Source organism: Crotalus tigris, unplaced genomic scaffold (assembly GCF_016545835.1).
Source record: "Crotalus tigris isolate CLP2741 ecotype Arizona unplaced genomic scaffold, ASM1654583v1 scf7180000023825.297174, whole genome shotgun sequence".
NCBI classification, from domain to species: Eukaryota; Metazoa; Chordata; class Lepidosauria; order Squamata; family Viperidae; genus Crotalus; species Crotalus tigris.
The window spans coordinates 263567-289152 of NW_024100210.1; the positions used below are offsets into that span (position 1 = coordinate 263567).

At 40.5% G+C, this 25586-nt stretch overlaps 2 protein-coding genes across 2 annotated transcripts; both read right to left on the minus strand.

Annotated features, from left to right (window-relative positions):
* Positions 1 to 3898: 3898 nt before the first annotated feature.
* On the minus strand, positions 3899 to 4397 carry LOC120298245 (zinc finger protein 75A-like; the record flags this gene model as incomplete). Its single annotated transcript, XM_039321761.1, has 1 exon — positions 3899 to 4397. A coding segment is annotated over one exon (246 nt), but the record flags the coding sequence as incomplete, so codon positions are not given.
* Positions 4398 to 4494: 97 nt separating this feature from the next.
* LOC120298240 (zinc finger protein OZF-like) lies at positions 4495 to 20246 on the minus strand. The gene is made up of 2 exons (XM_039321744.1): positions 18962 to 20246; positions 4495 to 6511 (listed from the first exon to the last, which is right to left on the minus strand). The coding sequence occupies exon 2, from the start codon at positions 5809 to 5811 to the stop codon at positions 4495 to 4497; it is 1317 nt and encodes a 438-aa protein (XP_039177678.1). The 5' UTR covers positions 5812 to 6511; positions 18962 to 20246.
* Positions 20247 to 25586: the final 5340 nt, after the last annotated feature.

The following is a 25586-nucleotide window of genomic DNA, read 5'->3' on the forward strand; positions in this document are numbered from 1 at the left end:
CACCTCAGTGGTCTAGTCCAACCCGCTGCTCAAGGCAGGAGCCTTATATAACTCCAGTCAAATGACTGTCCGGTCTATTCTTGAAAACCTCCAGGGATGGAGCATCCACAACGTATGCAAGGAAGCCATTCCACTGATCAATTGAACTCACTGACAGAAAATTTCTCCTTACTTCTAGATTGGATCTTCCTTTGACAACTTTCCACCCATGAACCTCTTGTTCTGCCTTCTGTTGCCCTAGAGAATAAGTTGATCTCCTCTTTGTGACAGCCCCTCAAGTAGTGGAAGACAGCCATCATGCCCCCCCATCCTTCTCTTCCATGGCCTAGACCAGCAGTTCTCAACCTGTGGGTGGTGACCCTTTTGGGGGTCGCACGAGCCTTTCACAGGGGTCGCCTAAGACAATCGGAAAACACATATTTCCGATGGTCTTAGGCAGGGCTTGTCAACCGCCTTCTCTCCCTCCCCCCCTCCGCTCCACCTCACTTGTTTGTGGAAAATATGCTGCTTGGCGGCAGTCTGCACAAAGTCTACCAAATGTGCCCTGCAGGGGGCACCTGAAGAGCACAGGCGCAGAGCAAGGCCCCGCCCTCCCCAGGTACTCATTGTGCAGCAACCGGATTGACTTCTCGTGCACGCAGGTCAGCGAAGGGGAGACTGCCGGAGTGCCGAACTGCTGTGCCCGTCAGCTGGCGACCCCCAAACTTGCGCTTTTCAGCCAGGAGGTCTGGCGACGGCCGCCGGTCTCCTTTGCCACCCTGCCCATCCTCGACTCCTCCGCCCGTTCATGTTGAGCCTGCCGGGGCTTGACAGGGAGAGAGGGAAGGAAGGAGGAAGGGACTCCTCCTCCTCCACTCATAAGCTTCAAAGCTTCCCAAGGGCGCCACAATCCTCATGAAAGTGGGGGAGGGGGAAGCAAAGGGGGTGAGAAGGGGTGGAGAAAAGGAGCCCCTTTGGGAGGAAACCGCCACCTTCTTCTCCTTGGCTTTGCGCTCATCTGTTTCTTGGCAGCTGGGCTGGCAAGCCTCTCCTGGCTGGAACTTCCTTTCCTTCCCTCCCTCTTGGTCTCTTCCTCCTTCCCTCCCTCTTCCATTGTCCCTTCCTTCCTTTCCTTTCCTTTCCCTCCCTTAGTCTCTTCCTCCTTCCCTCCCTCTCTCCCCTTGTCCCTTCCTTCCTTCCTTTCCTTCGCCTCCCTTTGTCCCTCCTTCCCTCCCTCTCCCCCTTGTGCCTTCCTTCCTTTCACCTCCCTCTTTGTCCCTCTTTCCCTCCCTCTTTTCCTTTGTCCCTTCCTTTCTTCCCTCTTATCCGGGATCGGGGTGAGCCTCTACAGCTGATCCATGCTTCTGCAGCTGTAGCTGTTCTCCTTGGCTCCTGCCCAGCAAACTTGCTTAAGCCCGCTAATTTAGCAGAAGTGCGAATCAGCTGTAGCCCGGCGCTGATCCTGGAGCTTCTGCTAACTTAGCAAGTGGCGTGTCTTTCGGCGAAACTGAGCAAGTGAGCTGGGCGAGCTCTCCTCTGTCTCTGCCTGTGCACAGGCAGGATTGCTGGCAGTAAAGCCCCCAACCACGCTGGCAGCCTATCCCCCTCCCCTTGTCCCTTCCAGGGCATGGAGGGGGGGAGGAAGGAAGGGACGAAGAGGGAGGGAAGTAAGGAACAATTAGAGAGGGAAGGAACAAAGGAAGGGACAAAGCGGAAAGGAAGGAAGGAAGGAAGGAAGGGACAATGGGAGAGGGAGGGAAGGAAGAAGAGACTAAGAAGGAGGTGAAGGAAAGGAAGGAAAGAAGGAAGGGATAATGGGAGAGGGAGGGAAGGAGGAAGAGACTAAGCAGGAGGTGAAGGAAAGGAAGGAAGGGACAAAGGGAGAGAGGGAGGGAAGGAGGAAGAGACTAAGGGAGGGGAAGGAAAGGAAGGAAGGGACAATGGGAGAGGGTGGGAAGGAGGAAGAGACTAAGAAGGAGGTGAAGGAAAGAAAGAAAAGAAGGAAGGGACAAGGGGAGGGAAGGAAGGCAGGCACCCATCCCAGTCCCATCCCAGAGACCCATAGATTCCCCCCACAGGCACTCTGCAATCTGAGTGATCAGCTGGCTCTTAAACCAAAATTTCTTTGCATTAGGACATGTCCTCCAGACATGATAGTAAGTACCTGGTTTTTGTTTACATGTCCAACAGATATTCGGTACATTTTTAAACATTTTCGCTAATCTAACTGGTGTCATGTGCCATTTATAAAACATTTTATATAAATTTTCTTTGTATGAAGCTGCTTTAGTAAGTTTAATATTTCTATCCTAAAGCTTTTGCCAGTCTTCTGGATCAGAGCTTTTCAACCTTTTCACCCATTGTACCACTTTTAGGATGTGGCAATATCCGCCTAGCAAGGTGTCAAAAACTTGATGACCCCCCCCCAAAAAATAGCGGGGGTGGGGTGGGGGTGTTTGGTCTTTATTCCCACCGTCTGCTGGCTGGTTGCAGCAGGTTTTGGTCAGGTCACATGACCCTGGGACACTGTGACCGTCATAATTATGAATCAGTTGTCAAGCATCTGAATGTAAATCACAATACCCTGGGGATGCTGCAACATTCCAGCTGATCGGCACTTCTTCTGGACTCAGCAGAAGGGCCAGGATCAGTGCTGCTTTCCAGCTGATTGGTGCTTCTTCAGGGCTCAGCAGAAGTACCAGAATGAGCGCTGAGCTCCAGCTGGAGCCTGACGCTGATCCTGGCGCTTCCACTGACCCCGGACAGTCTTGAAGAAACGCTGATCAGCTGGAAAGGATTGATCCTGGTGGTTCCGCTGAGCCCTGACAGCCCTGCAGCTACAGCCATCTCTTGCTTAGGCTTGTGCAGTGCTGCCATTGGTTCAGCTCATTCCCCTATTCCGCTACCACTTTTCTAGGATGGTTGCGTACCACCTGCCAGGTGCCAATGTACCACAGGTGATACCTGTACCACTGGTTGAAAAGCCCTGTTCTAGATCTATAGAATGTCCAAAATTTCTTGTCCACATTATCGTTGTTTCTTTTACTTGTTCTTCTTTCATCTTCCAGCTTGGCAGAAATTTGTAGAGCTTCTTAATCAAGTTTTCGTCCGTTTTTAAAAGTATTTTATCAAGTAATGTCTGTTCTTTATAAAATCCCATTGATTTTGCATCTTTTTTATGTCTTGTTTGAATTTGCAAATAAGACCACCATGTTAAGTCAATACCTTGTTGCTGAAGAACTTGCCTGTCTTTAAGTTTTCCGTCCTTGTCCAGAATGTTTTTGTAAGTAACAAGTTTGTCATAGTTGATTAAATTTGGGTAAGCAAACTCTTCCATCGTTGAAAGCCACTCAGGTATTTTCATATAAATTTTGTGTTTAATTCTCTCCCACTCTGGAAGCAGTACATACCTTATGGCGTGATTTTGGAAATATTCATGTACTTTATTTTTCCTGTACCACAAAAACGCATGCCAACCCAATTGCAGATCATGGCCCTCTAAGTAAAGAAGTTGTTTATTTCTCAATGTAATCCATTCTTTGAGCCAAAGCTGGATGGCTTCAGTGGGAGGGAGAAAAGGCCTGTGGAGACCCTGGGGTGGGAAAGAACTGGGTGGCACAAGGGTTGGAAAACAGAGCACAGAGTGGGGGAGGCCTAGAGATGCCTACAACAGGCCAACCTGAGCCTGCACTAGGCCTCCAAGAGTTTTCCCCAACCCTGAGGTAGCCAGTGTTCCACTTAGTGACTGAAACATTCAATTAATGGCTGCATCAGAGAGATCAGGGTAGTTAACGGCCATTGCAATGTGAAGCCATAATTACAAGGCCCATGACAGTTATATCTTGAGGACCTTTTCAACGCTGGCTGAGGAATTCTGGGCCTCAAAATCTGGAGGAAACCAAGATAGAAGACGTGAAACTCCACATGTGGGAATTATATAATCAATATACAAAACTACCACCCAGAAGCCTTTTTGAGGAAATCCACAACTTCAACAAAAGATCCAGTACCTGCTGCTGATAACCAGAAATTGTTAGTTAGCCCTCTTCCATTTTCCTTTTCTCTCCACCTACAAGTCTAGTCCTGAGACATGTTTGAGTAAACACATTCAGAACACAATTCAAATAGTCATTTTCTCACCTACAGTTTCAATGGGAGATCATAAATGAATTTCAAGCCTTCTCTAAATTCTTCAACTTTTGCCTCATATGGATTTCCTCGTGTGCAATAAGGGATGATTTATGAGTGAAGTAACGTTCACAGATTGAACATTTGAAAGATTTCTCCCCCATGTGAATCCTCTGGTGTCTCACAAGCTTGGAATTCTCATTGAAACGTTTCCCACAATCAGGACGTTCAAAGGGTTTCTCTCCTGTGTGAGTTCTCTGGTGTGTCACAAGGCTGGAATTCTGACTGAAACTTTCCCCACAATCAGGACATTCAAAGGATTTCTCTCCTGTGTGAGTCCTCTGGTGTGTCACCAGCTGGGAATTCTGACTGAAACTTTTCCCACAATTAGTCTATTGAAAGGGTTTCTCTCCTATGTGAGTCCTCTGGTGTGTCTGTCACAAGGCTGGAATTCTGACTGAAACTTTCCCCAAAATCAGGACATTCAAAGGGTTTCTCTCCTATGTGAGTCCTCTGGTGTGTCATGATCTGGGAATTATGATTGAAACTTTTCCCAAAATCAGGACATTCAAAGGAATTCTCTCCTGTGTCAGTCCTCTGTTGTGTCACCAGGTTGGACTCGTGATTGAAACTTTCCCCCAAATCAGGACATTCAAAGGGTTTCTCTCCTGTGTGAGTCCTCTGGTGTGTCATGATCTGGGAATTCTGATTGAAACTTTTCCCAAAATCAGGACATTCAAAGGAATTCTCTCCTGTGTGAGTCCTCTGGTGTCTCAAGAGCTTGCCATTCTCACTGAAACTTTTCCCACAATCAGGACATTCAAAGGGTTTCTCTCCTGTGTGAGTCCTCTGGTGTATCACCAGGTTGGATTTGTCAATGAAACTTTTCCCACAGATAGGACATTCAAAAGGTTTCTCTCCTGTGTGAACTCTCTGGTGTATCACAAGGCTGGACTTGTTACTGAAACGTTTCCCACAATCAGGACATTCAAAGGGTTTCTCTCCTGTGTGAGTCCTTTGGTGTCTCAAGAGCTTACCATTCTCACTGAAACTTTTCCCACAATCAGCACATTCAAAGGGTTTCTCTCCTGTGTGAGTCCTCTGGTGTATCATCAGGTTGGACTTGCACCTGAAACCTTTCCAACAGATAGGACATTCAAAGGGTTTCTCTCCTGTATGAGTCCTCTGGTGTTTCACGAGGTGTGAATTCCAATGGAAACTTTTCCCACAATCTGGACATTGAAAGGGTTTCTCTCCTGTGTGAGTCCTTTGGTGTGTCAAGAGCTTGCAATTCTCACTGAAACCTTTCCCACAATCAGGACATTCAAAGGGTTTCTCTCCTGTGTGAGTCCTCTGGTGTCTCACCAGATGGGAATTCCTATTGAAACATTTCCCACATTCAGGACATTCAAACGGTTTCTCTCCTGTGTGCGTCCTCTGGTGTTTCACAAGGCAGGAATTGTCACTGAAACTTTTCCCACATTCAGGACATTCAAAGGGTTTGTCTCCTGTGTGAGTCCTCTGACGTTTCATCTGGTCAGAATTTGAAATGATACTTTTGCGACAAAGTGGAAACGTATGGTTTCTCTCCTGTGTGAATCCTCTGGTGTATCGCCAGGTTGGACTTGTGACTGAAACATTTCCCACAGATAGGACATTCAAAGGGTTTCTCTCCTGTGTGGATCCTATGGTGTCTCCCGACATGGGGAATTTCTAATGAAATATTCACACAATAGTACAGTTGTATTTTTTCGCCCTGCTGTGAATCCTTTGATGTATCACCATGTTGCCATGCTCACTAAAGCATTTATTACACTAGGAGTGCTTGTATGGCTTTTCTCTTGTGTGGGTCCTTCCATGAACCACAAGGGAGCTGTTCTGATTAAAGCTTTTGCCACAATCAGATGATTTGTATGGCTTTTCTCCAGTGTGGCTCTTCCTGTGCATAATCAGTTGTGATTTGCAATCTGTGGTTTTCCAACAATAGACACAAGTACAGAGCTTTTCCACAGCTGATATTCTTGAGGAGGTCAAAAATATGGACAATCCCTTGTTTATTGGTGCTTTCATTCAATCCGTTTTCTTCCTCAGAAGCGAGGCCTGCGTGACTTTCCTACTCACCCTTTCCTGCACTGATTTCCAGTTATTTCCCTCTTTTACTGAATGAATAATCTCCCTTCATTTTTCATGTAATGTATCCTTGAGTTCTGAATAATCTACTTATTCCAGTTTGAAAACTTTCTTGATTTTCTCTCTTTTTTTCTAAGAACTGCTGGAGGAGGACAGTTGTGTGGTTTTCTGAAGGAAATGGAAAATATTTTGATTTCTAGCTTGATTTGCTTTCCTTTTCAATGTTGCCTGTTATTTTTAGCTGTCCAGAGTGCTCTTCTTCCCATCCTCTTTTCTATAAGATTTAAAGAAAAGTGTAACTTTAATTTTTATAAAATGGGGAGAGGTGTTAAAAAAAAGTATACTTTACAATGAAAAAGCAAACATGCCACACTGATAGAATAATCTCTTACATTGTTTATGATTCATCTGATACATGGAAGACTACCGACATCCATTTTCAAATATTCATTCAGTCAAATTTCTTGTTGACTTCGGTCAATCACAAATTCTTACCAATACAAAGGGTTATCATTAAATACATCTGGAAGTGATGGGCATAGTTTATATAATTGCAGATATATGCATAGAGAGAGAAATATAGACACACACCTACAAATGTGTGTATGAAGAAAATCTATGTCTTTTAATCTTGGAAAAATGTCCCAAATTAGTTTACAGTCAAAGCTTTTGAGCTAATTTTAGAGATGTGGCGGCTTTAACTGATGGATAACAGAATAACAGAGTTGGAAGGGACCTTGAAGGAAGAAGGAAGAATTTTGAGGGTGGAAATGACGATAAATAAAAAAAGATGTTGATAGTAGCAATATATGTACCAAACAATAAACACAGAAAAATATTGGAAATGAAATATCAAAATATTTGTTTAATAGGACGCTTTAACGCAATTGTGAATGAAAAATTTGATTACAAAAGTAGTAAAATAAGAAAAAAAGGAAGAAAGATTACCTAGGGTGTTTGTTAAAATGGCAGAAGAAATCTGCGTACAGAATGTCTGGAGAAATTAACCCAAAAAAGACTCAGTATACATTTTATTCAAATAGACACAAATCATGGTCTAGAATTGATATAATATGAATGTCCCCTAAATTAAGAACTAATATACATGAGGTTGAGATAGAACCTAATATTTGGGCTGACCATAATCCGATAAAGCTGAGTTGGAAAGGAGTAAAGAAGAAATCAAGGTAGACATGGAATCGCTGCAACAGAAAGGTAGCCGAGGCCCAGACTTCCGGTTCCAGGTTGCGGAGCTCCTAATCGCACAAAGAGACTCGTCTCCTTGTCAGCTAGCCTCCCTCCGCCGGTAGACCCTTATGCGGGTCTAAAGTCACCCTGGAGGGTGCAACTTCTGTCGAAGAGGCTTCGCTCGGCAGTGGAGGAACGGTGGCTCCTCCAGCTGTCTGGGCCAACATTGTGGGCTGATGGAGAAGAAGATCGGCCAATAAAATGGCCGATCACTCAGCCGCTAGAAATTGCAAGTCAAAGAACAGCTAAGCTTGAAAACCCACCGTGGTGAATCTGGGTGATATCTTTTTTCTTCCTCTCTTTATGCCTTTTTGCTTCTTTTTGCCCTGTTGGAATTATTTCCCTGGCTTGGAAAGGCAGCTTTTACATGTTTGGGAAGAAAGGCAAACAAAAGAATAGAACAAACCTTAACGACTACGGTTTATATGTATGTATGTATGTATGTATGTATGTATGTATGTATGTTTTGGGGTGTGTGTGTATATGTATATGTATATGTATATGTGTGTGTGTATATATATATTGCTGCTCAAAGCACGAAGCTGAAAGCACCAGCCTGAAGATGACGAATGGGACTTCGTCGAAACGTCGCCAAGACACTTCCAATTTTACGTGGGAGAAAACCCGAACAACCAAAGACCTACATACAAATACCCGCGAAAACCTCAGAAAACATATATATATATATATATATATATATATATATATATGTGTGTGTGTGTGTGTGTGTGTGTGTGTGTGTGTGTGTGTGTGTGTGTATGTATGTTTTGGGGTATGGGGAAACAGTCTATGCTGCTCTGCCTTTTTTTTGAATATTTCTTCCTCCACCTTTCCCTGAAAAAACAGAAAAAGAGAAAAGAAAAAATGACTTTTGAAAAAGATTTCTTAGCTCACTGAGGACATCTACTGGTTAAAAGCTAATATTGTAATTATTGTCTATCTGGAGAGGAGATGGTTTTGGCCTTCAAACTGTTCTTCAAGAGAAAGATAATTTGATCCAGCTGAACAATTTTTTAAATGGAGTTGCACTCACATTTAAATTGTAAACTTATTTTGGAAAAGATCTATGAGGCTAAAGAAGAAATATGTGCTACAATGAAAGAGCTTACTACAGAATTAAGAACCAAAATCTCTCCTTTAAACTTCAAAATTGACTCTCCGACTACATCTGATTCTTCTATAAAACAGATTACACAAGAAGAGAACTTAACTGAGAATAAAGAGAAATTGATTTTGCCTTATAAACAATTCACTTATGGTACTAAGGACCAGAAAAAGCAAAGACTGAGACTTGAAATGTTAAAGCAATGAGACTTTATGGTTAAGAGAGTCAGAGGGCTAATGCAGAGGCCAAGATGGTTCTCACTGATCCAAATGATACTACAAGCAATAAAGAGAGACTTATCAGCTGGAAGGGAAGCTCTGCTATGGAAACCTACTTGGCATAAGAAGAAACCAAGAATAAGACTGAAACAAAGTGAAATTTAAAATTTTATGTAATGGACTAAAGGCAACCTAGAACTATGGATTGATTTAAGGACTAAGATTATGAGTTAGATGTAAGAGAAACGGGCGACTAATGGAAGATATATAAAGTTTACTTATATGAAAATTACTATCTCTAACAAAATGATTTGTTTGATGCTCAATGAATTGAAATAATTTAAGGTTTGATGCTGTCTTGTCAGCCTAAAGAGATTGATAGATCTAGGGTAGATCAGTATTTTAGCTTAAAAAGGAGATATTTTTAGTTAATGGATTAAAGGTAATCTAGAATTATGGGTTGATTTTAGGATTAAGATTGTGAGTTAGAAGTAAGAGAAAAAGGGGTGATTAATCGAATATATATTAAATTGATTAAGAGTGTCTTCTTTTTTCTTTTTTAGGACAATAGGGTTACTTGTAAGAAAATTATTATGTAATGTTGAGTTAATCTAATAAGATGATTTGATTGTTTGATAACACGGATGTTATTACTTATGACAATTAACTGGATGTAATTTGAATTCTGTTTAATGGATTTGATTTTTTTCTGTCAGCTTAGAGAGATTGATTAATTGATGGACTAGATGCGTATAGGATAGATTAATATTTTATTTTAATTAAGGGATATTAGTGGAAGAAGAATTAAATAAGATTTATGATCAAATCAAGGAACTAGAATATATTTGGAAGGGATACCCGAATTGATAATGTTTATACTTAAAGCTAATTTGATTATGGTAGTGTAAATTTCTAAAGCTTTAAAATCAGGTATAGGTTGAATAAATTTAAACTAGAATTGGACTATTTTAAATAAATTATGTTACCTAAGGGAAAAAGAGAGGGAATACTAGATGTATTGACTGTTTTTATGTATATATGTTTTGTCTTTGGATGTTTGACTACCCTAACACCACGGTGTGTCTTGAGCATTTTGTTTAAAAAACTAAAAAACCAATAAAATTTCTTCCCCCACCCCAAAAAAGAAAGGTAGCCAGGGCCCTGATTGGATCTCCATTGTATTTAACTGCCCAGAGCTGCTGGGAGCTTTTACAAACTGCTGTCTTTCTTGGAAGGCTGCAACAGATAATAACAGTGCGCGAATTATATAACTAAAAATCATAAACAGCGGTACATTCAGGGCACGTGTGTCTGAGATTCCCTGTATCTAAGAATGTCTGGCTTAGTTCAGTGCAACACTTGCTTTGCAGCTGTCTTTTGCAGTACCCTTTTCAAACTTGGAAACTGTCCTATCTGTAATAAATCACTAGTCTACAAGGACAGATTATTTATCTAGGGTCTGTAATCTGTGCTCTTCAGGCAGAAATTAGGTGTCCAGTTCAGTCCCACTACTCTACTGAGCTCCGCGCTATCAGCCCCCTCTACCACAAAGATCCTGCAGGAGAAGGGCAGTGTGGACAACTGTGGGATCTGGCAGGGTGAGAGCTGTGAATCATAAATGCAAAGCTTTCGCTGTGTCCCTGCACAACAGATACAGTGCCCTTGCTGACCTTAATAGGGACATTAAGGAGACAGGTAAAGATATTTGTGATGATAACTCAAATAAGCAGGGGATCGTGGTCCGAGATGAAGAACTTATTTTTGACAGGGAGAAGTGTGAATCAGGTATTACACATCAGTCATGCAAGAACAGAAAGGCATCCAAAAAGAGAAGCTACCTTCTGGTAGGTGATTCAATTATAAGGGACGTAAATTTAGGAAAGGACACAGAGGTTTTGAAAGAGGTCAGATGTCTTCCAAGTGCTACTGCCAGTAGGGACATAGAAGCGTATTTCTAAAATAATCAAGAATGCCAGCAAGGACTGTGATGTGGAGGCTATTGTACATCTTGGCACTAACGATCTGTCCCAAAAAGATGTACTCTCTGTGCAGAACGATTTCCAGAGCTTGGGGCAGGAACTTAGCAGAATAGGCTGTAGGCTTACTTTTTCAGAAGTTTTACCAGTATATAATGAGCAAAATGGAAAAGGCCAGCGCATAGCACAATTCAATATGTGGCTAAAGGAGTGGTGTAAAGGGGAAGGCTTTGGATATATTAGTCATGATGTCTGTAGCTGGTCCAATGAAAAAATGTACAAAAGAGATGCTTTGCATCCATCAAAGAAAGGGACTGAGTTATTCGGCTATAAATTCACAGATTTTCTGGAGGAATATTTAAACTAAACAGCAGGGACAATAAGTTAATTGACACAGAACATCCCTGTCCCCGGCAATCTAAAAACTATAGGGCTATCAGTGCACGTAACATAGATGTGTGTGTGGACAAGAATATCAACCTTGCTGTCAAGCAAAATCAAGCTTCTAATAGCGAGTGCCACACAAAGTGCACTAACCAAATAGATGGTAAGACAATAGGGGAACTCAGGCACCACACGTGGTACATAGACAGTAAACGCAGGGTCAGTCATAAAGGACTCAAATGTCTATACACCAATGCACAGAGTATGAACAGCAAACAGGTTGAACTAGAAATTCAGGTTAATGAGGGCGGATATGATATTGTTGCCATTACGGAAACATGGTGGGATGAAACCCACAAATGGAACACACAGCTAGAAGTTATTTAAATTATTTAAAAGAAACAGACCAAATAAAAGAGGAGGCAGAGTTGCTCTATATGTAAGGAATAACTACATCTCTACAGAAATAGAGCACAACAATGATGAAAACTGTCTTGAATGCATTTGGGTCAATATAAAAGGGGGGGGAATGACATTGCCATAGGTGTATACTAAAGGCCACCCAACCAAACAGAGGAAATAGATGAACTTTTTGCTAGTCAGCTATCTAGGGTATGTAGGAAGCACATCACAATAGTAATGGGGGACTTTAACTACCCTGACATCAATTGGGAGACAAACTCTGCACCAAGTGGAAGATCAAGCAGATTCCTTGCAAACCTAGCAGATAACTTTGTCTCCCAAAAAATAGAGAAGGGAACTAGGGGATTAGCCATTTTGGATCTAATTCTCACTAACAGAGATGAAATGATAAAAGGTATTGAAGCCACAGGAACATTGGGAGGAAGTGATCATGCAATATTGGAATTCAACATTATGGAAGCACAAGCAATAGAACACAGTCAAACTAGAGTCTTGGACTTTAAGAGAGCTAATTTCAATAAACTTAGAGAGGGCTTGGGAAGGATTCCATGGATGAGAATCCTCAAGGGGAAAACAACTCAAGAAGCTTGGGAAATTTTGAAAAATGAGATAATAAAAGCACAGTCTAGCACAATACCAACAAAGAGGAAAAACAACAGCTCTCAAAAGAAACCAGCATGGCTGCATAAATTGAAAGATAAAAAGGACAAGTATAGAAAGTGGAAAGAGGGGCACATAACTAAGTAAGAATATCAGCAAATAGCCCGAGCCTGCAAAGATGAAGTGAGGAAAGCTAAGGCTCAAAATGAACTAAGGCTTGCGACCAAAGTCAAAAATTTAAAAAAAGCTTCTTTCAACATGTAAAAAACAAGAAAAAAATGAAGGAAATGATTAGTCCATTAGTGGGTGAAAGTGACAAGAAGGTGACAAGCAACAGGGAGAAAGCAGAATTATTTAACTCATTTTTTGCATCTGTCTTTACACAAAGGGAAAAAACAGACCAATCTACCAAAAATAGTGCCATAAAAAACAGAATAGAAATGCAAGTTAAGATAGGCAAGAAAATGGTAAGTGAGCACCTGTCCAGCCTACATGAGTTCAAATCACCAGGACCAGATGGATTACACCCCAGGGTTCTCAAGGAACTGGCAGATGTGATCTCAGAACCATTGAACTATATTTTTCAAAGATCCTGGAGCACTAGGGAATTACTGGAGGACTGGAAAAGAGCTGATGTAGTTCCCATCTTCAAAAAAGGGAAAAAAAAATGGACCCAGGAAATTACAGACCTATCAGCCTGACCTCAATACCTAGGAAGATTTTGGAAAACGAATCAGCGAATACCTAGAGGCAAACAAATCATTACTAAAAGCCAACATGGGTTTGTCAAAAACAGATCATGCCAGACAAATCTTATTGCATTCTTTGACCAAGTGACAAAATTAGTGGATCAGAGGAATGCTGTGGATATAATTTACTTGGACTTCAGTAAGGCATTTGATAAAGTAGATCACAACCTACTACTAGATAAGATAGAAAAATGTGGGTTAGACAGCATCACCACCAGATGGATCCGTAGCTGACTAACCGGCCATACATACTGTGTGGTCCTCAATGGAAGTGCATCTACATGGAGGGAAGTGTGTAGTGGGGTGACCCAGGGCTCTGTTCTGGGCCCAATGCTCTTCAATCTCTTCATCAACAATTTGGACGAGGGGATATATGCTGAAATAATCAAATTTGCAGATGACACCAAGCTGGCAGGAATAGCCAACACTCCAGAAGACAGGCTTAAGATACAGGAGAATCTGGACAGACTTGAACACTGGGCGCTATCTAACAAAATGAAATTAAATGGTGAAAAAACTAAGGTTCTACATTTAGGCAAGAAAAACCAAATACATAGGTATAGTATAGGGGTTACCTTGCTCAATAGTAGTAACTGTGAAAGGGACCTCGGAGTCCTAGTGGACAATCACTTAAATATGAGCCAGCAGTGTGCTGCAGCTGCCAAAAAGGCCAACACAGTGCTAGGCTGCACTAACAGAGGGATAGAATCAAGATCATGTGAAGTATTAATACCACTTTACAATGCTTTGGTAAGACCACAAATGGAATACTGCATCCAGTTTTGGTCACCACGATGTAAAAAAGATGCTGAGACTCTAGAAAGAGTACAGAGAAGAGCAACAAAGATGATTAGGGGACTGGAGGCTAAAGCATATAAGGAACAGCTTCTGGAATTGGGTATGTTTAGTTTAATGAAGAGAAGGCCGAGGAGGGACATGATAGCAGTGTTCCAGTATCTCAGGGGCTGCCACAAAGAAGAGGGAGTCAAGCTATTTTCCAAAGCGCCTGAAGGCAGGACAAGAAGCAACGAATGGAAACTAATCAAGGAGAGAAGCAACCTAGAACTAAGGAGAAAGTTCCTGACCATTAGAACAATTAACCAGTGGAACAACCTGCCTCCAAAAGTGGTGAATGCTCCAACACTGGAAGTTTTTAAGAGGAGACTGGATGGCCATCTGTCTGAAATGGTATAGGGTTTCCTGCTTGAGCAGGGGGTTGGACCAGATGACCTCCAAGGTCCCTTCCAACTTTTTTATTATTATTATTATTATTATTATTATTATTATTATTATTATTATTATTATTATTATTATTATTATTAATCGATCAGCACAGTCAGCCAGGTGTTCAAACTGGATTTGGCATTTGTCTACCTATCGAGTCCTTCCCCAGGACCTGGGATAGGCAGATGTGGATGTTTGATGGTATTACAGATATCGTCGCAGGATGGAAGCAGTTCCTAATAAGGCCGCCTTTTGCAATTGACTAATAGCAAATTTGTCAATGCCAATGGTGTTCAAGTGGTGCTCCAGTTGTTTTGGGATTGCACCCAAGGAGCCTATGACTATTGGTACTACCCTTGCTTGCTTTTGCCACAGTCTTTCTATTTCTATTTGTAGGTCTTTGTATTTTGTTATCTTCTCCAGTTCTTTCTCTTCTATTCTGCTATCTCCAGGCACTGCCACGTCCACTATCCAGACTTTTTTGTCTTTCTTATCGACAATTGTTAAGTCTGGGGTGTTATGTTGCAGGTGCTTGTCTGTTTGAATTCTGAAGTCCCAGAGCAGTTTAATTTTATCATTTTCTATGACTTTCTCTATTTTATGATCCCACCAGTTTTTGCTTACAGGCAAATGATATTTTTTGCAGATCTTCCAATGCACCATTGTTGCTACTTTGTCATGCCGCTGCTTGTAATCAGTCTGTGCAATATTCTTGCAACAGCTTACCAAGTGGTCCACTGTTTCTTCAGCTTCTTTGCATAGGCGGCACTTACTGTCTGTTGCTGTCTTCTCAATTTTGACTTTGTATGCATTTGTCCTTAAGGCTTGGTCTTGTGCAGCCAGAATTAGTCCCTCGGTCTCTTTCTTCAATTTTCCTGCTCTTAGCCATTGCCAGGTTTTATTATTATCTGCTTTCCCAGCTATTTTTTTCATGTACTGGCCATGTAGTGCTTTATTACTATTATTATTATTATTATTATTATTATTATTATTATTATTATTATTATTATTATAGAAAGAATTTCAGAAATAGCAGTAAAGGAAATGGAATTATTTCTCAAAGAAAATAAAAAAGAAGACACTTCACTCCAGTACATATGGGATATAGCCAAAGCATACTTCAGAGGATTAGCTACAACTTATACGGCTGAAAAGAATAAACAGAAAAAGCAACAGTGTACAATGCTAAGGGAAGAGTTTAAAAAATTGGAGCTAGAACTTCAAAAAGATCCACAAAAAAACTCTTAAAAGACAAATGGAGATAATTAAACATAAACTAAACCTAATAGAGTCAGAAGAATTCGCTCAACAAATGAAAAGAGCAAAAGAATTTTTTTCGAGAATGCAAATAAACTGGGAAGATGGCTGCTTATAAATTGAAAAAAGAAAGAGAGAAAAAGTTGATAAACAAATTGCAAGATGAGAAGGGAGATGTGTAACTCCAAAATGAGGCAATAAAAATAGTTAAAAGAATATTATGAAAAACTATAGTCAATAAAAATGATAAAACTCCAGGACCGGGATGGGTTACCTGCAGAGTTCTATAAATGCTTTCAAGATATATTAAGCTCTCCAATGAAGGAAGCTTGTGATAAGGCAATATTAGAGGCTAAATTACCAAATACATGGATGGAAGCAAATATTACCTTAATACCAAAAGACGACTCAGATTTATTACAGATAAAAATATTATAGACCAATATCACTATTGAATGTGGATTACAAAATTTTTGCTTCAATAATAGCAGAGAGATTGAAAAGATTTTTTTGGGGGGGGGAAACAAATTTTATTAGGTTTTTTTAATTCTTAAGACAAAGTACTCAGGACACACCGTGATGTTGGGGTAATCAAACGTCCAAAAACAAAACATATATACATAGTTCAATCAATACATCAAATATTCCCTCTCTTTTTCCCTCAAATAGCATAGTATATTTAAAATAATCCAATTCTAGCTTAAATTTATTCAACCTAGACCTGTTTTAAAGCTTTATAAATTTACAATACCATAATCAAATTAACTTTAAATAAAAACATTATCAATTCAGGTATCCCTTTCAAATATATTCTAGTTCCTTAATTTTATCATAAATCCTATTTCTTCTTCCACTAATATCCCCTATTTAAAATAAACTATTGATCTATCCTATATATATCTAATCCATCAATTAATCAATCTCTTTAAGCTGACAGAATAATATCAGACTTTAAATCATTTCAATCCATTAGATTACCTTTAATCCATTATATAATTAAAGTAACAAAATAATAAGCTTTAAATCATTTCAGTTCATTAAGCAAATTTCAAATTTCATCCAATTAATTATCATACCTTATCACATCTATATTATCATACAAAAACTAGCTTCCCTTTCAACCAATAGATCTCTCTTTATTGCTTGCAGTGTCCTTTGAAACAATAGGAATCCCATTCTCTGTATTAGGCCTGTTTCTCTCATCCTTAATGCTTTGTTACTTTAAAGTCTCAAGTCTTCATCTTTGGTTCTTCTCATCCTCAAAGCTATAAATGACATGTTTATAAGGTAAAATCTCTTTTATATCAGTTGTTTCCTCTTCTAGTAAGTTTTGATTTGTAGAATGGTCAGATATGGTCTGGAGATCAGTTTGAAGGTTTGAAGTGGAATTTCTGGTTCTTTTTTTTTTTTGTAAAAAATTTTATTTTCAATTTTATAATACATCACAATCTTACAATTACTTCAGATAAAAAATAAAACAAATTGATACAACCACATTAGGTCTTGCCCGTCCATTTCCCCCCAAACTGCATCCCACCTCAAACCAACTTACTTCTTTCCCTCTTTTTCTTCACTCACCCCCTCTCCTCCTTCACCTCCACCTTCCTACTTCCTTCTCACCTTCTTCTTCTCCCTCTTGATGCGGTCCAGGGGAAATGCCTGAGCAGTTCCTCTCTCAAAATTAAAACATTAATATTATATACAATAAGACTATTTCTACTTTATCTGAACTACTTAAACTTCAACCCATCCAAAAAAAAAGCAAAGTAAAGTGAAGAGAGGAGCCAAGAAAAAGCCTCACCCGGGTTCACTACGGTGGTTCTCAATGCTTAGATGTTCTTTGACTTACGGTTTGAAGCAGCTGGGTGATCGGCCGTTTTACTGGCCAATCTTCCTTCTGTCGGCCCTCAGAGATAGCTCGGACAGCTAGAGGAGCCGCTGCTCCTCCGCAGCCGAGCGAAGCCTCGTCGACAGAAGTCGTACCCTCCAGGACGACTTTCAACCTGCATAAGGGTCTACCGGCGGAGGGAAAACTAGCCGACAGGGAGACTGAAAAGATTTTTGATTGAACTTATTCATCTAGATCAAAATGGACTTTTACCAAAAACACAAATAAAACACAACTTAAAGATGATTTTAGATACATTATTAGAATACTATGAAATGCACCCAGGAAAATACATGGCACTAATATTTTTAGATGTTCAAAAAGCCTCTGATAATGTAAGCTGGTAATTTATGACACAACAATTAAACTGCATGGATTTTGGAAAAAGGTTTATAAATGTAATTAAGACAATATATCATAAACAACAGAAAAAGTAATTGTAAATGGGGACTATAGAGCTATGATAAAGATGTGAAAAAGTATGGCTTTTATAAAGAACAATGTTTGATCAGACACTCTTGACCTCTGATAAAAAACTGATTAAGAAACTATATAACTTTCTACTAAATTCAAAAATGGAGGATGAAAAAGTGAAAGAAATAATGATACAGTGAAAGAAAACTTTGGATATAGTATAGAATTAGAGAAATGGCAAAATCTTTGGGAAAGAAATTATAAACTGACCATGGCAAACTTCTAATAAAGACAACTGACATAGAATGTTCTATAGATGGCATTTACCACCTGCTAGGTTAGCAAAAATACTTTAAAATATGTCCAGTAAATGTTGGAAATGTAATCAAACCCCTGGCCTGTATTACCATATGTGGTGGCCTTCTGTCAAAGAAAAAAAAAATTGGGCCAAAAGACACAGTTGGTTAGAATTGATGTTAGAGAAACATGTAGATTTTAAACCTAAACTCTTTTTATTAGGTACAATATCAGAAAAATTTAATAAGCAAAGTGTATATTTAACATTGCATGTATTAACAGCAGCAGGGATTGTATTTGCTCAGCTCGGGAAGAATGAAGAAACCCCACTAGACAAAGAGATAATCAAGAAGATATTGGACTGTGCTGAAATGGACAGACTTACGTTGAGGATGAAAAAGAAAGAAGATACAGAATATTTTCAAACATGGAATTTATTTCCTCAATGGTTAGAGAAAAGGGGTAGACACTAAGAATGTAACTTGTATAATTAAGCAAACAAATTGGCGCAGACAACACGATGTTTATTAAGCACTAATCAAATATAATAGAAAATTAGAGTTGGAAGGGAACTTGGAGGTCTTCTAGTCCAACCCCCTGCTCAGGCAGGAGACCCTATTACTATTCCTGACAAATGGCTGTCCGGTCTCCTCTTAAAAACCTCCAGTGATGCAGTACTCACAACGTCTGGAGGGAAGCCATTCCCAAAGAATCAACCTTCACTTGAAGGAGACTTTTGAAATCTTCCCACCAGCAGAAAATCGCAGCCCCCAGTTTAACAGCGAGCAATACCAGTGGAGTTAAAAGTTGGGGAGGGAAGGGATTGGCAGCAGCACCAGCTGAGATGCTTCAGTCTAGTTGCATCTCTGCTTGGACGCCGTGGAGGAAATCAAACAGCCCAGCTTGTTCTCGGCTTCTCCTCCGACCTGCCCTCCACTCACCTTCCAGCTGCTGCTTCAATCCGGGAAGAGCACAAAATCCTCCCTACACACCATCTTCCTCTGATTAGTGATCAGGAAGAGGAAGTTCCTCGGCGCTTCCCCTCTCCTCTCCTCTCTAGCAATATAGTACTCGATGGTTTTAACTCGTTTAAAGTCAGCCACAGATGCCACATTCTGTATTGTCCCCTTGCTAAGCACAGATGTTGCCTGTTTGACCGTGGATAGGAGGCGAAAAGCACGCTTCTCTCGTCTCTGCCTAAGGCGTTTGCACGATTTCCCCCTTGATTAAAAGCTATCAAGTAGTTTCTGACTTCTAGCAACTAACCTTTGCAACAGAGCCTAGTGAAATGTGATGCTAGTTACATTAGTTCAGTGTTTCTCAACCTTGACAATTTTAAGTCATGTGGACTTCAACTCCCAGAATTCCACAGCCAGCATTGCTGGCTGTGGAATTCTGGGAGATGAAGTCCACATGACTTAAAATTGTCAAGGTTGAGAAACACTGCATTAGTTACATTAGAAGATTAGCGAGGTGCTGAGCCCCAAATGTTCATGACGGTTTTACACAATTATACAAACAATTTTCCTAGGGGTGACTCTCAGGAGAGATCAAAATCTCTCTACATCTGAAATCTTTATGACTTATTTAATGTGGCTCCCAAAGTTTTAGGACATAGCAGCAACATCAGGCCAGATGCTACAAGGGAGCCAACTTCCCTCTTGCTGCCCAGGGCTGCATCCAAGAGCACCCAGCATACCATTCCTGAAGGAGGACAACCTATATCTGCTAAATGCTATGTACTCCTGTAATTGTGCTTGCACAGAAGTCTCCATTAGGTCACACAGAGAAAAATGTGCAGCAGGGCCTCGAAAACGGGCTAAGAAAGAGGGGGGTGATTGTGAATATATGGTAGAAGAAATATTTCCAAACTACATTTTTCAAAAGAAAAAAAAAAGGAAGAATAGAATATCCCACCAAAGCACATGGCCAACTGATCTCCATTTCTCCTTACTTCTAGATTGGATCTTCCTTTGACAACCTTCCACCCATGAACTTCTTGTTCTGCCTTCCATTGCCCTAGAGAATAAATTGATCTCCTCTTCATGACAGGCCCTCAAGTAGTGGAAGACAGCCATCATGCCCCCCCACAATCCTTCTCTTCCATGGCCTAGACCAGTGGTTCTCAACCTTTTTAATGCTGCGACCCCCAACCGGTCATAAGTCAAGGACTACTCAACTGGTGCAGCACCATTTGCAGAATGGGACTTTTGGCGGGCTCAGCAGGGCAGAGACAGCCTGGACAATTCCTATTGGCTTTTGAAAGCCGATAGAATTAGACTCTATTCAAGAGAGTCTATTCTATTGGCTTTCAAAAGCCAATAGAATAAAAGGGAGTAGCACAGCTAAGGAAAAGGGGGGGGGGAAATGGCGGACTGCATTGTTTGGTGACCCCCATGAAATGGTCGTTCGACCCCAAATGGGGTCCTGACCCACAAGTTGAGAACCACTGGCCTAGACATACCTAGCTCTCAACCGATTGTCATTTAGCGTTCAGTCCATTTATGATCTTTCTTCTTCTCTGGACATTTTCCAGGGCCTCAACATGTGTTGAATCATGGGACCAGAACGGGGCACAGTATTCTAAGTGTGGACTCAACAGTGTGGTGTAAAGTGGTACTATCACTTCTTGTTGTCTTGACACTACCCCTCTGTTGATGCAACTTACGACTACATTGGCTTTTCGGGGGGGCAGCTGCAGGAGATTCCCTGATCCTACCTGTCCACTAGGACACCTAGATTCCTCTGTTGAGCCAGATATTACATATTCTATTCCTGTTCTTTTCGTTTTTCCTACCTAGGTATAGGACCTTATTTTATTCACCACAGAGCTGCATTTTCTTGGCCCAATGCTCAAATGTATCAAGATCCTTCTGGATCTTGAGCCCATCTTCTAAAGTATTGGCTCTTCCCCCCAACTTGGTGTCATCTGCAAATTTCATAAGTTCCCCTTCTATCTCCTCCACTAGATCATTTATGAAGATGTTGAAGAGTCCTGGGCCCAAGACCGAACCTTGAAGTACCCCACTGCATGCTTCTCTCCATGTAGGTGTAGTTCCATTGATGACTGCATTGACTTTTTTTTTTTTTTTTGGCAGCTAAAGCACACACTCCTGTCTTACCCTTGTCCGTTGGGACATCTAGATTGCTCTGTTGAGCCAGCTATTACCTATTTTATCCCTGTACTTTTGTTTTTTCCTGCCTAAGTGCAGACATTATTTTCCTCATCATTGAATTACATTTTGTTGGATAGATCCCAATGCTCAAGTCTATCAGGATCCCTTTCGATCTTGAGCCTATCTATTTATGAAGATGTTGAAGTGTACTGGGCCCAAGACCGAACATTGAGGTACCCCACTGCATGCTTCTCTCCATGTAGATGTAGTTCCATTGAGGAATACCCACTGAGTGTGGTTGGTCAGTCAATTGCAAATCCACCTAGGGCTGGTTCTATCCCATGTTGTTCTACCTTACAAAAAAAAAAAAAAAAAACTTGCGCTCTACCTGGTCAAATGTCTTGCCGACGTCCAAGTATACTATCTCCAAAACATTTTGCAAATCCACTAATTATGTTACTTCATCAAAAATGGCAATAATGCTTGTCTGGCATCACAGTCTTAACAAACCCATTCTGGCTTGTTACAGCTGCACATCATTTCTGTTTCTCCAGAAGCATTAGTGGAAACAGAAGTTTACTTTAATTAAACAACTTGTGAAATTCTCAGTCTTTTAAAAGAAGAAATAAAATAAGGGGGGACAGGACCCAGAAGAACCAAGAGGGGTTACAGGCACCTTCAAACGCCCAGAGTGCCACACTCAGGACCAGTTTTCAGACTGAGCAGCCGACATATTCTTAAGTTAAAGGAATTCATTCCCGACATTTTTCAAACATTTGTGTCTACTCATTGTTGCCATCCAAGGGGACCTGAACTTCCATGATGTCTATCAAATCTGGTTCAGAATTTGGAAAATCATCAGGGAAATCAGAGAGATCGTCTGTGATTCTTTGATTTTCAAAGGCTACAAACAGACTGGCAAAACAAATGGCTGTTTTAGAGGGAAACCATAGCTTAGTTGTCTGGTTTGAAATGTCCTAATTTCCCTCTGTCAGACTGGCAGTGATGGAGAAAACAATAGCTGAATCTGAGAAGGATCCCAATCAAAACATATCCAGTTAGCCGTTCTAATTTTTAAACTGCACCTAATGAATTGCTGTATTTTCATAGAATTTAGGACTAGGGCAGATAGCAATGCAACAATAAATTAAGAGGCAGAAGCCTAACTGCAACTCACATCATCAGAGGCAGAGAGTGGCGGGACTGATGTATGATTGAAACTGACATTTTAAATTTATAAATGAGGATGGAAGGGAAGCTGAGTAAAACAGATTACTTAGAGATGCAGATTTCACAAGAAACAGATTACAAGTTAATAGTTGTATGTGTTAGAAACCCATCGTATGTATCACTGAGCAACAGTTGGGTATGAGCTTTACATCATCTTTTTATTATTAAATTCATTCATTATTAAACTTAATCACTGCCCATCTCACCGTTTGAGGCAACTCTGAGCGATTTCCCTTGACCTAATGTCCATGGCAATACTAAAAATACCCATTTTTATCTTTATCAACAATGAAACCTTTTCAACTGTACATTTTTTCCCTCATGTTAAGTAGCAAAACAGAGAGGTTTGTCTCTCTTCTGAGTGACAGTATGGCCAAATGGCAGCCGCTTCCACAAGTCCACCGCATGGCCCAGGGACGAAGCCAGGGCCCACTGAAAATAACAGCTGCTTCCAGGACACAGTCCCAAGGGTCAGGGATGCACGCCCTCCCCTCCTTCTCCAACGTGAGGATCAGAAATCTTAGAAAGAAAGAGGAGGGTGTGAGGCGTGCAGGGACCCAGTGGGAGGGAGAAAAAGCCTGTGGAGACCCTGGGGTGGGAAGGAACTGGGCGGCACAAGGGTTGGGAAACAGAGCACAACGTGGGGGAGGCCTAGAGATGCCTACAACAATGTCTGGGCCTGCACTAGGCCTCAAAGAGTTTTCCCCAACCCTGAGGTAGCCATTGTGACTGACACATTCAATTAATGATTGCATCAGAGAGATCAGGGTAGTTTAGGAAAGAAGTCTCACTTAACAGCCATTGCAACATGCAACCATAATTGCAAGGCCCATGACAATTATATCTTTTTTTTTATCTCAAAAGGAAACTTTTATTAGGGGCTAGTGACAGCAGGGAATCAAGGCGAGATCTGAGAGAAAAACCCAGGAAGCATTATATTAAAAGTAGTGTTCAATACTCCTGCCCCCAGAGTCCCAGTGTTCATTTGAATCCCAGCCAATCCACAGGTGGCATCATGTTTTGGTAACTGTGGGCTCCTCAAGATCTTTCTCATTTCTTACCAAATACAGCCTCCACAAACAAACAAAAACTACTACTAACTCCTATCAAAATGGAGAAATTGCATTCACAATTAAACTATAAGCTTATACTGGAAAAGATACATGAGGCCACTACAGAAATTTGTGCCATATTGAAAGAATCTACTTCAGAACTAAGATCCAGAAATTTCACTTCAAACATTCAAACGGATGACCAGACTACACCTGACTATTTTACAAGCCAAATTATATTAGAAGAGGAATTAACTGTGATAAAAGAAGAGCTTGTTTTACCCTACAAACCTTTCATCTGTAACTTTGAGGAACAGAAGAAGCAAAGATTGAGATTTTAAACTACAAAGCAACGATATTTTAAGAAAGAGAATGCAGAGAATGGGACTTCTATTTCTTCAAAGGCCATTCCAAGCAACAAAAATAGACTCACTGATTGAAAGGGAAGCGTGTTTATGGAGACCTGTCTGTTGCAGGAAAATAACCTAGAATTAGACTTAAAAGAGAAATCTAAAACTGTGTAATGGATTAAAAGGCAATACTAGATTTATGGATTGTTTTAAGGATTAAGATTTAGAGTTAGAAGCAACTATATATATATATATATATATGTCTTTAATAATTTTGAATATAGGAATCCCAGGTATGGACATTTAAAGTCAATCAGATAAAAATAAAGAGCTCTGGGATGTAAGACAAAAGCCTTTTTTTTTTTTATTAACTGCTGAGCTTTCGTTAACAACCTGTTAACATCATCAGAGCAAAGGGCTAAATGAGAAGGGGGAGCATGTGCATAAATTTACATAACTGTTAAAAAAACAGTTGAAGTGAGGCATGTGCACACATTGTGCCCAAGAAGCTCTTAAAGGCATAGAGCAGTCAGTCTCAAGACCATTTTAAAAGTCGCGCTTGTCAGCTGTTTGGCGCGTAGATCCAGCAAGCCTTTTTAGCCAGCCTCTTGGATTGTATAGTTTGTTTGGTGTAGGGTTGTTGTGTGTGTGTGTTTTGTTGGGTATGGTTATTTGGAATGTTTGTGTGTGTTCGTTTGTTATGCTTATTAGTTGTGGGTGGTTTTGTGGTGTTTGGGAATTGGGCTGTAATATTTTGTTCCATTGAATGTGATAAGTCATATTTCATTGTAGGGAGGAGTTTTGGTCTTGGTCTTAATATTCTGTTGTTACTTAGGTGTTGTGTGTGTATGTTTTGTTGTGTGTGAGTATCTTGTGAGGTTGCAGGATTTATGTTTTGGATGTTTGTGTCCTGGATGTTGTGGTCAGGGGGGTTGTTGTTTCTGTGTGTGAGAATATCAGAACATGGTGTGTTGGTTGTGTGAGTTGTCATGGTTGTGTTAGAATTATATTCTTTAGTTAGGTTTGATGAAAAGGATTGTGTTGTAGAAAGGATATCTATTGTGTTGGTTTGGGGTTTGATAAGTGGCTGGGGTGGTGTTTTTGTGTTATTATTGGTTGGGTTGAAGTGTTTAGGTACTTTATGTTTTTGTAAATGTCTTTTTAGGGTTTGGTAAGGAGGTAGTAGGTCTATGTGTCTATTAATAGAATGACAGTCTGAAAACCAAGCTTCTTTTAAAAGACGGCCTCCTTTGGTGGAATCATGAGCAATGACTTCTGCTCCTTTAAAGTTGAAAGTGTGGCCATGCTCAGCTATATGGGTCCAGACTTGGGAGCGCTGTTCTTGTCTTCTTACTGCCAAAACATGCTCATGTATTCTGGTCTTAAGTCTTTTTGATGTTTCTCCAATGTAGTTACATTGGCATGTGTTGCAGTTGATCTTGTATACGATGGAGGACAAATCACTGATTGGTAATGCTTCTTTGGGTTGCATCAACTGGGAACGTAACGTTTGGTTGGGTTTATGTGCTATGTTGATATTGTATGGGGCAAGGATCCTGGCGGTTGCTTCTGAGACTCCATTGATGTATGGGAGTGTTGCCCAAGTTGTATTCGTTGGAGCATTGTAGTTTGAGTGTGGTGTTTTATCTTTGCAGCAACATTTGGTGGGTAATTATTTTGTTTGCATATGCTGAGAAGGTATGCTTTCTCTTTAGATTTTGCTGTTTCTGTGCTGCAGTGGGTCTTGATTCTTTTGAATAAAGTTCTTAAACAGCTGATTTTATGCGATATAGGGTGATTGCTTTGGTAGTGGAGAAT